General features: G+C 43.6%; 1 protein-coding gene across 1 annotated transcript in view; it reads left to right on the forward strand.

Moving 5' to 3' along the window:
• The window catches only part of LOC137436869 (calcium/calmodulin-dependent protein kinase type 1D-like), a 92,679-nt gene that overhangs the window by 76,950 nt on the left and 1,650 nt on the right, over nucleotides 1-14,079 (forward strand). The window contains exons 8-10 of the mRNA XM_078787118.1: nucleotides 8,478-8,556; nucleotides 8,695-8,782; nucleotides 12,847-12,985. Of these exons, the coding sequence (XP_078643244.1) occupies nucleotides 8,478-8,556; nucleotides 8,695-8,782; nucleotides 12,847-12,985 (306 nt within the window). The remainder of the gene's footprint in view (nucleotides 1-8,477; nucleotides 8,557-8,694; nucleotides 8,783-12,846; nucleotides 12,986-14,079) is intronic.

Consider the following 14,079-nt stretch of genomic DNA (forward strand, 5'->3'; position numbering starts at 1 on the left):
CAGAATGCAACAACCTCTTCCTGGAATATATTGTTATGAATGTCATGGTCCGCCCTCCATACCGCTCTCTACCTGAACTCTATTACCAAAAACACCACTGTCTGCCCTACATACACTACATGACCAAAAGAATGTGGACACCCAACCATCGAACATCTCATTCAAAAATCATGGGCATTAATATGGAGTTGGTCTCCCCTTTGCTGCTATAACAGCCTCCACTCTTCTGGGAAGGCTTTCCACTAGATGTTAGAACATTGCTGTGGACATTTTCTTCCATTCAGCCACAAGAGCATCAGTGAGGTTGGGCACTGATGTTGGGCGATTAGGCCTGTATCGCTGTCGGCATTTCATTTCATCCCAAAGGTGTTCAATGGGGTTGTGGTCAGGGCTCTGTGCAGGCCACTCAAGTTCTTCCACACTGATCTCAACAAACCATTTCGGTATGGACCTTGCTTTGTGCATGGGGGCAATGTCATGCTGTAACAGGAAAGGGCCTTCCCCAAACTGTTGCCACAAAGTTGGAAGCATACAATCGTCTAGAATGTCATTGTATGCTGTAGCGTTAAGATTTCCCTTCACTGGAACTAAGGGGCCAAGCCTGAACCATGAAAAGCAGCCTCAGACCATTATTCCTCCTCCACCAAACTTTACAGTTGGCACTATACATTCGGGCAGGTAGCGTTCTCCTGGCATCCGCCAAACCCAGATTCGTCCGTTGGACTGCCAGATGGTGAAGCATGATTCATCACTCCAGAGAACACGTTTCCACTGCTCCAGAGTCCAATGGCGGCGAGCTTTACCCCACTCTAGCCGACGCTTGGCATTGCACATGGTGATCTTAGGCTTGTGTGCGGCTGCTCTGCCATGGAAACCCATTTCATGAAGCCCCCGACGAACAGTTGTTGTGCTGACGTTGCTTCCAGAGGCAGTTTGGAACTCGGTAGTGAGTGTTGCAACCTTCTGTGAGCCCGTTCTGTGAGCTTGTGTGGCCGACCATTTCGCAGCTGAGCTGTTGTTGCTCCGAGACGTTTCTACTTCACAATAACAGCACTTGCAGTTGACCGGGGCAGCTCTAGCAGGGCAGAATTTTGATGAACTGACTTGGTGGAAAGGTGGCATCCGATGACGGTGCCACGTTGAAAGTCACTGACCTCTTCAGTACGGTCCATTCCACTGCCAATGTTTGGCTATGGAGATTGCATGGCTGTGTGCTTGATTATATATACCTGTCAGCAATGGGTGTGGTGAAACAGCCAAATGCACTTATTAGAAGGGGTGTCCACATACTTTTGGTCATGTAGTGTACCTCTACCTGAACTCTATTTCCAAAAACACCATGGTCTGCCCTACATACATCTACTAGACTAGAACTCTATTGCTAATAACACCATGGTCTGCCTCCATACCCCTCTCTACCTGAACTCTATTCCCAAAAACACCACGGTATGCCCTTCATACTTGTATGTTTGTGCTTGTATGCTTTCCTCTCCCTCCCCCTCCTGTCTCCCGCTCCCTTTCTTGTATGCTTTTTGTGTCCGTGCATGTTTTAGTGTTTGATGTGTTCGCTCTTGCACGAACCTCGACTCTGTATACAAAAAAAACAACCTCTCTCTACCTAAACTCGATTACCAAAGACACCACAGTCTGCCCTACATCTTCGGCTGTCCGTCGGTAACGACGATGACCATGAAGACGTATGTATGGGTCAGCACTTGTCTTTGCGACGATGGGAAGCGAGACCAACATTGGTTATAAATCCTCTGTTGCAATGAGGGCAAACTAAATTTATTGGTCGGTTTTTATTGCCGACTTTGTGCCGCTGGAGATGATGGTGTTGATATTCATCCTCTTTGTTGCTCAACCATCTCAACCGAGTCGTAGACAACAGTTCTCCACTGTTTTTTTTTCTCTGGCAAGTTCTTCCCAGTTCCCTATGTTAATGTTTGCTTTCTTCAGATGTCTTTTCACAACGTCTTTGTAACGTAGCTTTTGTCCTCCACGTACACGTTTGCCATCCTTCAGCTCACCATAAAGTAAATTTTTGGGAGACGATGCTCTGGCATACAAATGACATGACCTGTCCATCGAAGTTGGGCAGATGTAATTAATGCCTCAACACTGGGTATGCCAGCTCTCCTTTGGACTGTGGTATTGGGGACTCGGTCTTGCCATTTGATTCCCAAAAGCTGCCGCAGATGTCTTAATTGCAAGCTTGTGAGTTTCTTCATGTGGCTCCTGTAGAGAATCATAGATAGCTTCCACTGAGCACAGAAGTGCAGTCATCACCACAGCACGATCGACCTTAATCTTGGTTGTAGTTCTGATACCATACTGGGACCAGAGACATTTGGTCAGGCTTCTGAAAGCTTTTGATGTTGCCTGCATGCGGTGTGCAACTTCGGCATCAGGTGAGTTGTCATGTGTTACTACACTCCCAAGATATGTATAGGTGTTAGCACATCTAAGGGCTTCTTCATTGACAAGTACTTTGGGTTGAATATTCATGTCTATGTTATGTCTATCAGTTGACTGAAAGAGAAGTTCAGTTTTGCTGGCATTAACTTGGAGTCCAAATTGTTTTGCTGCAGTTGCAAAACGATTGGTGATTTCTTGGATATCCCTCAGTGAATGGGCAACTAGGGCTGAATCGTCAGCAAACAGAGGTTCTTTAACACATCCTACTCGCACTTTGGTGTTGGCACGCAGTCTGGCGAGGTTGAATAGTTTTCCGGTACTTCTGGTACGGATATAAATTCCAGTACTGAGATTATGTGACATGCTGGTAAGGACTCCAATTAGGAACAAGGTAAACAGAGTGGGTGCTAACACACAACCCTGTTTCACTCCATGGCATATACCAAACGAGTCAGTGACATTACCTGCCACAGAGACTCTGCCAATGATCCCATCATGGAACTCAACTCTTTCATGATCTTTATGAAATTATCTGGACAGCCATAGATCTTGAGTATCTTCCAGATAAGAGGGTTTCCCTGTCCACAGTGTCGAATGCTTTTGAAAAGTCGACAAATACAACATATAAGTCAAGATGCTGTTCTATGGCTTTTTCCTGTAGTTGTCGAAGAGTGAATATCATATCATTTGTTGATCTTCCAGCACGGAAACCACATTGATGTTCAAGGATGACATGTTCTGATATGACTTTGAATCTATCTAGGAGGATTTTGGCTGGAATCTTTCTTGCAATTGACAGTAAGGATAGGCCACGATGGTTTTTGCAGTCTGTTCTGTCCCTCTTACGTTTGTAGATAGTGATGGTGAGTGCGTCCTTTTAGTCCAGTGGGAGCTTTTGCTTGTCCCAGCATGCATTGTACAATTTGAGGAGCTTTGATCTGAGCTCAGGGCCACCGTGCTTAAACACTTCTGGTGGAATTCCATCAGGTCCTGGTGACTTTCCACATCTAGTTGCCTTGATAGCTTTGTCAAGCTCATTTGCACTTATTGGCAAACTCATTTCTTCTTGCACAGGGTGGCTGTTTGAGGTGGTTTAAAACATTTGGTCTGGCATTTTCATCTTTATTCAACAGAGTAGAGAAGTGCTCTTTCCAACGGTCAATGATATCACGTTTATCTGTTAGAAGTTGTTTTCCATCTAAACTCTTAAGGGGTAGAATTGTATTTGTTTTTGGGCCATCTACCTCTTTTAGGCCTTTAGGGCATTGTGTAAAACCCTTCATAGTCATTCCTTGCAGCTAAAGTTTCAATCTATTTTGCGTGGTTTTCCCACCAGCTTTCTTTCATAACACAAATTTTCTTTTGAAGCTGTGCTTTAGCTGCTTTAAATTTTTCCTATGAATCGGGTGTTTAATTTGAAAGATAGTCTTTGCCGAGTTTTTGCTTTTGCTGCAATAACTTTTTGTATACATACAATGTTATCGTCAAAACAGCCTGGTGTTGGCTTAGCGGTTTGGGCACAGGCTTGTGATACAAGGATCCTGAGTTTGAATCCCGGTCGATCACTGAATTAACGCCAGGGGGGTTGACTCAGCTTGTCATCCTTCCGAGGTCGGCAAATTGAGTACCAGCTTGCTGGGATGAATGATCCCGGTGTGTACCCCAATTTAGAATAGGTGCACTGTATCCGTGCACATCGTAAGAGGCGACGAAGGGTTGGCGTCAGGAAGGGCATCCGGCCATTAAAACATTGCCTCAAACAGGGAACCATGATGCTAACCCCTGCTCTAGTGGGGAAAAATGGCCTTAAAACGATCATTCATTCATATTCATTCATATTGTTATCATCAAACCAGTCGGAGTTTTTGCACTTAGGGTGCCCAAGAGTGGAATACGCACCATCGTAGATAGACCTAGTTTGTTTGAGGGAATTCCATATCTCATTTATTGATTTCTCGTTTGATGGCTTTTTAGTTTTTAAAGCTTGTGTGATTGTCGTTTGTAATTGAATTTGAGTATCCAAGGACTTAAGCTTCTTGACATCGAGCTTTTTAGGGACAGTTGGAGCTGTCCTCCTCCTAGGTATGACCGCCTGAAAGTCACAGGAGGTTTTTACAAGAAAGTGGTCTGTGGAGCATTCCGGGCCTCACATCAAGTAAGGCAAGTGGTCTGTGGAGCATTCCGGACTTAAGCTTCTTGACATCGAGCTTTTTAGGGACAGTTGGAGCTGTCCTCCTTCTAGGTATGACTGCCTGAAAGTCACAGGAGGTTTTTTACAAGAAAGTGGTCTGTGGAGCATTCCGGGCTCTTGTGTTAAGAATGCCTTTCATGTCTATGTTGTGTGAGAATGTAATTGAGGAGATGGTCGTGTTTGGATCTTGGGTGTTTCCAGGTATCGTAGTGATTATCAGGCTGGTAGAAGTAGGTGTTTGTGATAGAGAGCTGCTGTTGAATGCAGAAGCCAAGTAAGAGCTCTCCATTTGCATTACAGCTTCCTTTTTATTTCCGAATTTTCCCAAGGCAGGTCCATACTTTCTGAAGTCACTACCAACCCGGACATTCAGATCACCAAGAATGAGGATTTTATCTGCTAGAGAAATTGAACATATAACAGTGTTAAGCATCTAGTAGAATTCTTCCTTAGACTCGTTTGTGTTTGTCATTGTTGGGGCATAGACACTAAGCAATGTAACATAGCGTTGTTTGGAAAGAGGATGTCTGACAGACATAATTCTGTCTGAATGGTTGTTATGAAATCAAGACGAGACCTCATATCAAGACAAGAATACCCATTGGAAACATGCAGCCCCATTAGTGATGCCGACGAAATTAGTGATTAGTGATCGGTTCTACGAAACCGATACAGCCTTTGGCCAGATTCGAAAGCGGTGTAAGGTTGATCATTCTCCCTGATAGAAGTGTGTACCACCAGATACCTGAGGTCCAAGGTTTTAAATACCCTGTAGGTAGCTACCTCTCTGACCATATCATCCATCTTCGGTAGTGGATAGGTGTCCAGTTGAGTAAAGCGATTGATCGTCTGAGAATAATCAATTACCATACTCTCCGGTGATTAGGGTTATTGATAACGAGCACCTGAGCCCTCCAGGGTAAGCTACTAGGCTCGATTATTCCTTCGTTTAGAAGCCGCTTGGTCTCGTCGGTGATAAATTGTGCATCAGGGCGTGAATATCGCCGAGATTTCACAGTTGTAGGGTGACAATTAGGAGTTAGGCAAGGAAACAACGGGGGTGGTTTGATTGACATCTCCGTCAAGCTACATACCGAGAGGACTTTAGAGGGCTGTGCACTATCGAAACGCATCTCTAAATACCCATGCCTATTCAAAAAATCATGTCCCAAGAGGACGTCAGAGCACAGATTCGGCAATATCATCATTTTAACATCCGAGTACAGTATTTCGTTGGCTACCAAGTTCACCAAACAAAATCCTTTGGAACTCTGCCATAGAGCCGCCAAAGCCATGTACATGCGCTGGCTGGTGGGCACCGTGGACCAGCCGTGTTTGCGAACAAGATCTTGGCTGTCATAACTTTCACTGCTCCCAGTGTCGATCAGAGCATCGGCCGCTTCTCCGTTAATCACCACAGGAATCATAGTCCTCGCCAGACTGCGAGGTGCATCCCCCAGAGCCGTCCTCGAGGTGCTCGCACCTGCGAGCATCGTTTGTCGGGTCTTAGCAGATTGACAAACCTTGTCAAAGTGTCCTTTCTTGCTGCAACTATTACACATCGCATCTCTAGCGGGACATAAGCTCCTGGGATGCCGGTGATTCCCGCAAAAGAAACATTTGCCTGTCATCGCTGCAGGGGTCATGGCTGCTGTGGTAACCAAACCGCTCCGCGGCTCGGCCTCGGTATTCTCATCGAGAATATCCTTGCATGCAGCGTGCGGCGGACAACTAGTCCCAGCAGTTGACACCGCGTCCGATTGTTTCTCTGCGATAGCAGCGTTCGCTGTCAAATAGGGTTGCCCGTATTTCTCCGATCGAGTCTGGGCCAGCTGCAAAACTCTGGCCCGTGCATACGCATCCTGAAAAGTCATGGTCTCGGTCTCTAGAAGCCGCTGACAGATGGCCGGAGAAAGGAGACCAGTAATGAAAGCATGTCTCATTAAATCATCGAGGGCCGCCTGATCCAATACTCCACAATCCTTGCCGAGTTGTCGTAACTCCTGAGTAAACTGCTCCAAAGTCTCAGCTGCATCTTGCCTGTGCGTAGCGAGTAAGTGTCGAGCGTAAATAACACTTCCTGGTTTCACATAAAGAGCTCGCAGAGCAGCGACTGAATCGGTGTAAGTTTCATAGTGGGAGAAATATTCATAAACATCGCTCGACACGTTGCAGATGAGAACATCCAACTTCTGTTGGTCCGTGGCTTGGGCCGCAGCTTTGGGCAAGGCTCGCATGTTCGCTCGCATGCTCGCACGCATGCTCGCACGAGAGCTCCAGGGATCGGAGCCAGTGGGTTCAGCGTCGTCCAGCATTGCTGGCATTGGGATCGCCATCAAACCTTTCAGGTTTGAGAAACTTGTCCATGGCACTCGAGATGAGATGGATTTCAATAAATTGTGATGAAATCAAGTCGAGACCTCCATTTCCAGATACGAGGCTTTATTGAAATCTATCTCCACATACCCGATATAAACAGAACAAAGAATAATGTCAGAACTACAGCAAATAATCTACCAGCATTTCATCATTCATAAGCAAGCTAATTATGCATTCCCACATCATACCTTTCTCGAGTGTCCGCTCACAACAGACAGAAATCGAACCAAAACCTCCTCCTTCCATGGCAACCCGTTATATTCCCTTCTCAAGGTCATTCTATTTGAATCCTCTTCTTCATTTTTATTACAATGGTTCTTTGGTAATGAGCTAAGTTTGTCAGCAATAGCATTTAAAATAGCAAAAGCTACACCTGCTTCCCTTCTTTCACCAGACTTCCTACCAGACCAGAAGATGGTGTGTGTTTTTTCTCTCAGCTGACCCTCCTCCTCCAACCTAGATTATTGGAGGGCAGCCACATCAATGTTATGTTGAGCAAGTTCGTTTGTCACAATTGCGGTTCTTCTTTCTGGCCGTTTGTAATTTTCATTATCGAACAGTGTCTGAACATTCTAGGTTGCCAGGGTCATCTTTTTGCTGTTTTTATTTTTCCTATTCTTGCCGCATAAGTGAAGGCCTGTTGACTGTGGCTCGCCAACCAGGTTGATGATGAGCGAGCTTTCTTTACCCCATATTTTCTTGGGGCTTCCCTTGCGAGGGCAGGCTGTGCTATCCCTAAATAGGGCTGCCCGGACTCCTAGACAGCTGCCACATGCTGTTATCGCTCATTCAACAAACACGCGGCCATCATGCCTAGACCCCTTGCCTATGTGCAGAGCTCCAGTTTGCAACTTACAGCTTCTCAAGCCTGCTGCCATCACATTTACTCTGTCGCCACAGGGCTTTCCCAACACCTCCACGCCTTGCACAGTACTAAATAACAGCTGCTGTCGTGCCACCAGCAATTGCTCTCTCTGGGCTCCTATTCTCCAGATCCAGTGGTACACTAAAGTATAACGACTGGGGAGCACAGGAGCTGCCCCGCAGTCGCCACATTAGTGGCCTAATTGCTGCCACCCATTGACTTCAAAAAATTATTCTGCGTGCCAGCAAGTATCTCCGCCATTGAAGAAAAGGTTCCCTCTGCCGGAGGGAATATCCAATGTCCTGCTGCTGACATCTTCACCGTAACCCTGGCAAGGGAGGTTCTCGGCCTTGCAGGCCAAGCAGGTTCTCGGCCTTGCTCAAGGGCCTCCTGTGAGCTAGCAGACGAAAGGGGTGCTCTAATGTCCCATTGACAGACCTTCAGTCTGTGCCGCTGCCATAAATCTATCTGGCCCACATACATCTACGTGAACTCTACCAAAACACCACAGTCTGGCATGCATAACTCTGCTTGAACCATAAACCACAATGACATGCGATCCCATGATACTTTTGGATGAACAAGAAGTGCATGTGCATGCTTACACCTCTTTTGCTTTTTCAGCAAAAGACTTCATCCGAAAGCTGATGGAGAAAGATCCTGAGAAGCGCAGCAGCTGTGATGAAGCACTTGCACACCCATGGTAAGATCAATGAATAGAAGTGACGAGCAAAGAAAAACAAGAGCTTCAGCTTAGCAAGTGCTTCAAAAATGTGCTTGGTTTGACTCTTGGTCAAAGATGGTTTGACTCTTGATTTGTAATCCCTCTGACCTTCCCAAGGATTGCTGGTGATACGGCCTTGCACAAGAATATCCATGGCTCGGTCAGTGAGCAAATGCGCAAGAATTTCGCCAAAAGCAAATGGAAGGTAATTTACTCTTGCTTTATCATTCTTTGCTGCACTTTATCACTCCTGAAGGTAAATTACTCTTTTATCATCACAAAGAACAATTGCTGTTTTCGATTTAATGTCTGTTTTAGTCTAACTTCATGTTTTGTAAAACTTCCTATTACAGGAAACAAAAAAGGAAACTCAGGTTTCATGTTTATAAAACATTTTGGCTAATCTTTGTTTTTTGCTTTTAAAATAGTGTTGTGTCCCCGGAGTTAAGACCCCAAGAGGACAAATGGCCAAAACGAGCTTTAACTCCGAGGCGTATACCCAACTTGTAGTGACACGTGCGGGAAGGTTCGAGGTCTTACCTGATTGTGAACACACGCAGGGGTTATCCAATCCCCACAGACACAGATGGGACAGCAAAATCCACAATACAAGAAAAGTAAGATTCGACAAATAATGATTGAATGAAAATAAATGCAAGTAACAATGAAAGGTGAGGTAAAACTAAAATTCCTAAATTGAGACGTCTCCAATCAGACTCGTATACAAACAAGGGGAAAACGAAAGTAAAAATAAAATCCCTTTTATCATCGGCCGAACTCAGCTTTCCGTCCCCAAATGGCTGGTAAGGCTGCTGGTCGTCCTCGAATCACCGTGCGGGAAATGCACAAAATGGCGTGGAATCGCGCCCGCAGCCAGCCGCTGGCATGAGACAAGCAGGCAGGGATCCCTATTTGTTTCCCTCGTGACCCCCTCCTTCTCTGCAGGGTGCCACCATCAACCAACACCTCTTCTTTCCACATTACAAACAGTTCCAATTCCAAAGCGCCAACACGTCTCCTCACCAGGGCATCTGAAACCACATCGTCCACTCTCGACGAGAACCAGAACTAGAGAGAGAGAAAGATGGCGAGACGCTTCTTTTTTCCTTCTCCCGAGTGTTCCACGCTAACGTCACACTCTCTGTCCAATCACCGAGCGCAACTCACTCACGGCCGGGGCGTGGCCTCCTCATTATGATACATCATGGGGGCAGAGTCTAATCTCTCTTCGGGAATGTTCAGATGACGTCGAAGGCCGTGAGGCTGGGCTTGCGTGCCGATCGGCAAATGTGCTGGGTGATGGTTAGCCCTGGCAGTGTTGTGAGCGAATGAGTCCATTTACAGTGCGATCGTTGTAGTTATTGTGGCGGCCCTTTGTGATGCAATAACAATGAAGGGAAAAATCACAGGGCAATTACTCACTGGGGAAGTTATCCTTATTGACCCTATCTAAATAGCATAGCTCCACCCCTCGTATGCAGACACATATACGATCTTACCCGAACAGTCGGCCTAACTTAATTTACATCGAGGTGTGTTCTCTTTCTTCGCGACACTCAGAGCATTCTAAACCTACACGATTCTATATCAACTAAGGTATTTCATCCCTACCCAAAACACATAGCAATAGTATATAATCGTCTAATCTGATCTTCTGTTGGAGGTTTATTTTTTTATTTTTTTTTGCTTTTGAAATAGTATATAATCATCTAATCTGATCTTCTGTTGGGGGTTTTCTTTGTTACATTTTTTTTTGCTTTTAAAATAGTATATAATCATCTAATATGATCTGTTGGGGTTTTCTCTTGTTTTTTTACTTTTAAAATAGTATATAAAAATCTAATCTGATCTGTTGGGGTTTTCTTTGTTTTTGCTCTTAAAATAGTATGTAATCATCTAATCTGATCTTCTGTTGGGGTTTTCTTTGTGTTTTTTTTTTGCTTTTAAAATAACGTATTATCATTTAATCTGATCTGTTGCCTTTTTTTTTGTCTTTTAAAATAGTATTTCATCATCTAATCTGATCTTTTGGGGGTTTTCTTTGTTTTTTTTTGCTTTTAAAATAGCATATAATCATCTAATCTGATTCGTTGGCGTTTTTCTTTGCTTTTAAAATAGTACATAATTATATAATCTGATCTTCTGTTGGGGGTTTTCTTTGTTTTTTTTTTGACTTTTAAAATAGCATATAATCATCTAAGCTGATTTGTTGGTGTTTTTCTTTGCTTTTAAAATAGTATATAAAAATCTAATCTGATCTTCTGTTGGGGTTTTCCTTTGTTTTTTGCTTTTAAAATAGTATATAATCATCTAATCTGATCTTCTGTTGGGGTTTTCTTTGTTTTGTTTTTTTGCTTTTAAAATAGTATATAATCATCTAATCTGATCTTCTGTTGGGGTTTTCCTTTGTTTTTTGCTTTTAAAATAGTATATAATCATCTAATCTGATCTTCTGTTGGGGTTTTCTTTGTTTTGTTTTTTTTGCTTTTAAAATAGTATATAATCATCTAATCTGATCTTCTGTTGGGGTTTTTATTTGTTTTCTGCTTTTAAAATAGTATATAATCATCTAATCTGATCTTCTGTTGGGGTTTTTATTTGTTTTCTGCTTTTAAAATAGTATATAATCATCTAATCTGATCTTCTGTTGGGGTTTTCTTTGTTTTGTTTTTTTGCTTTTAAAATAGTATATAATCATCTAATCTGATCTTCTGTTGGGGTTTTCTTTGTTTTGTTTTTTTTGCTTTTAAAATAGTATATAATCATCTAATCTGATCTTCTGTTGGGGTTTTTCTGTTTGTTTGTTTTTGCATTTAAAATAGTAAATTATCATCTGATCTGTTGGGGTTTTTATTTGTTTTCTGCTTTTGAAATAGTATTTAATCATCTAATCTGATCTTCTGTTGGGTTTTTTCTGTTTGTTTGTTTTTGCATTTAAAATAGTAAATTATCATCTGATCTGTTGGGGTTTTTATTTGTTTTCTGCATTTGAAATAGTATTTAATCATCTAATCTGATCTTCTGTTGGGGTTTTTCTGTTTGTTTTTGCATTTAAAATAGTAAATTATCATCTGATCTGTTGGGGTTTTTATTTGTTTTCTGCTTTTGAAATAGTATTTAATCATCTAATCTGATCTTCTGTTGGGTTTTTTCTGTTTGTTTGTTTTTGCATTTAAAATAGTAAATTATCATCTGATCTGTTGGGGTTTTTATTTGTTTTCTGCTTTTGAAATAGTATTTAATCATCTAATCTGATCTTCTGTTGGGTTTTTTTCTCTCTCTTCCTCTCGAAAAGCAACGCTCATGAAAGAACCAGGTTAAACTGATAGTGGGGTTAGCAGGTTCGGTTAGCAGGATCTTGGCGGTATATCCAGGAGGGAGTTATTGGAAGAACGCAGACATTCTAGAGTTGCTGCTGGGGAGGGTTGGAAGACAGAGAGCAGAGGGAGCATTATTGGAAAAGAGCCGGTAAAAAACATTAATGACAAGATGCACTGGCGGAACCCCACCGGTCACCACATTGATTCAAATGATTGAGAGAAAGGTGACTTCATGGCCAGAACCTTCCAGATCATTGTATCTTTTTGATTGGCTGGTGTGGCCATAAAAAGGCCAATGCAGTGGAGAGTGACTCGGGGAAAGTTTGGCTTGGAGAACACTGGTTTGCAAAGAGATAGCCGAGGCCAGAGCTGGGTACGTTTGAATGGGGGCTGGGTTCAACCACACAAAGCAAGGGCTGTAAATGGCCGGTACTGAGACGACAACCTGGCAAATTCTGGACTTGTAGGCTGTATCGTAACTCAAGCAACACAGCGGGTGGGTGCCCCATCCGCCGTGGCCAGGAATGAAATTGAGTGTCAGCTGCATGAGTGTTACATCTCCATGACCCACTATCCTATAGCATCCTCTCTCAGCACCCAACCTCTCCCATGTTCCTCTTCACCACCTCCTTCCACCTTAGTTTTGGTTACTCTGTCTCTTCCTGTTACCTGCATCCATACCAAGCATGCTCAGCTATAACATAGCTTGATATTCCTGAAGGATTCCCAACAAGGAAATACCTTGATATTCCTGCAATACACTGCACTATATTAAGATCCTGTACCATAATATTCTGGCAAGATGCTCAGCTGTAAATACCTTAGTATTCCCCGAACATGCTCAGTTATAAAATAGCTTTATTATTGCAAAATTCGTATAAATATCCCAACATAGACGCCTGACCTTGTTTTTCTGGTTTTTGTTTTGTCTTGGTTTGAATAATAAAAGCAAGCCTTCAATGCCACTGTGGTGATATGCCACATGCGGCGGTTGCACTTGGGTTCGAGCAAGGATGCGGCAAGGCGAAGGGCAAGTTTACGCTCAAGAAATGGGCAGCTCGTCATACCACGAGTGACCACCAACGACTGTGAGTTAAATTTACCTCCTTGCTCGGTCTTCGTTTGTAGGAACAGTCAAGAGAAACAGTTTTGAACATGTATCAATGAGTGTGGTGTGGGTACTGGACAAAAAATGGAAACACCAATGTAAAGTCACTAAATAGGGTGTTGGGCCACCATGTGTGGTCTTTACGGCCTGTATGCATCATGGCATAGAGTCCACCAGCATGTGGAATTCTGCAGGAGGGATGCGGCACCATTTTTCAATGAGAAAGTCAATCAACCCACACCTGTTTGATAGAGGTGGAAAACGCTATCTCATGCATCATTCAAGAATATCCCATACAAATGCTCGATTGGGTTCAGATCTGGTGACTGAGAAGGCCATGAAATTTGGATAACATCAGTGTTATGCTCATCAAACAATTAGGCGACCACACATGCTCTGTGGACGGGGGCATTGTCATCCTGGAAGACACCCCTCCCGGCAGGAAAGAAATGCTGCAACTTGGGGTGATGATGATCACTCGGTAGCATTAAGTAGCTATTGGCATTGACCTTGCCTTCTAAGGGAATGACTTCACCCAAACCATGCCAGGAAAATGTGCCCCACAACATCACAGAACCACCAGAACCTTCATTGTTGGAACCAAACACTCAGGGTTGTAGAGTTATTTAGGTTGGCGCCACACATGCACTCATCCGTTTGTCGAGAACATGGTGAAGGATGATTCATCTGACCATATCACATTTCTCCACTGCTCAGTAGTCCATTGCCAGTGCTCTTTGCACCACTGGACTCGCAAACAAGTACTGCCAGGTGTGATGAGCGGTTTGTGCACTGCAACCCGACTATGGTATCCCACTCTATAGAGTTCTTGGCAGACTGTTTTTGATGAAACTGGCTGCTGATGCCCCAGGTTGAAATTTAGAGTCAATTGATCTGCAGTTACTCACCTGCTTTGCCTTGCATTTCAAATTAATGCAAGGATATCATTATCCTGGAGTATGTGCTTCCACCCACTGTTGCCCTTTGCCGATGTTGTCTTTCCCTTGGAATTCCATGCCCACATTACCTTGGATTCCATTGCTCGTGAAACATCAGCAAGTTCAGCTGTCTTTG

This window comes from Myxine glutinosa, chromosome 11, assembly GCF_964187855.1.
Source record: "Myxine glutinosa chromosome 11, kmMyxGlut1.1, whole genome shotgun sequence".
Classification (NCBI taxonomy): domain Eukaryota; kingdom Metazoa; phylum Chordata; class Myxini; order Myxiniformes; family Myxinidae; genus Myxine; species Myxine glutinosa.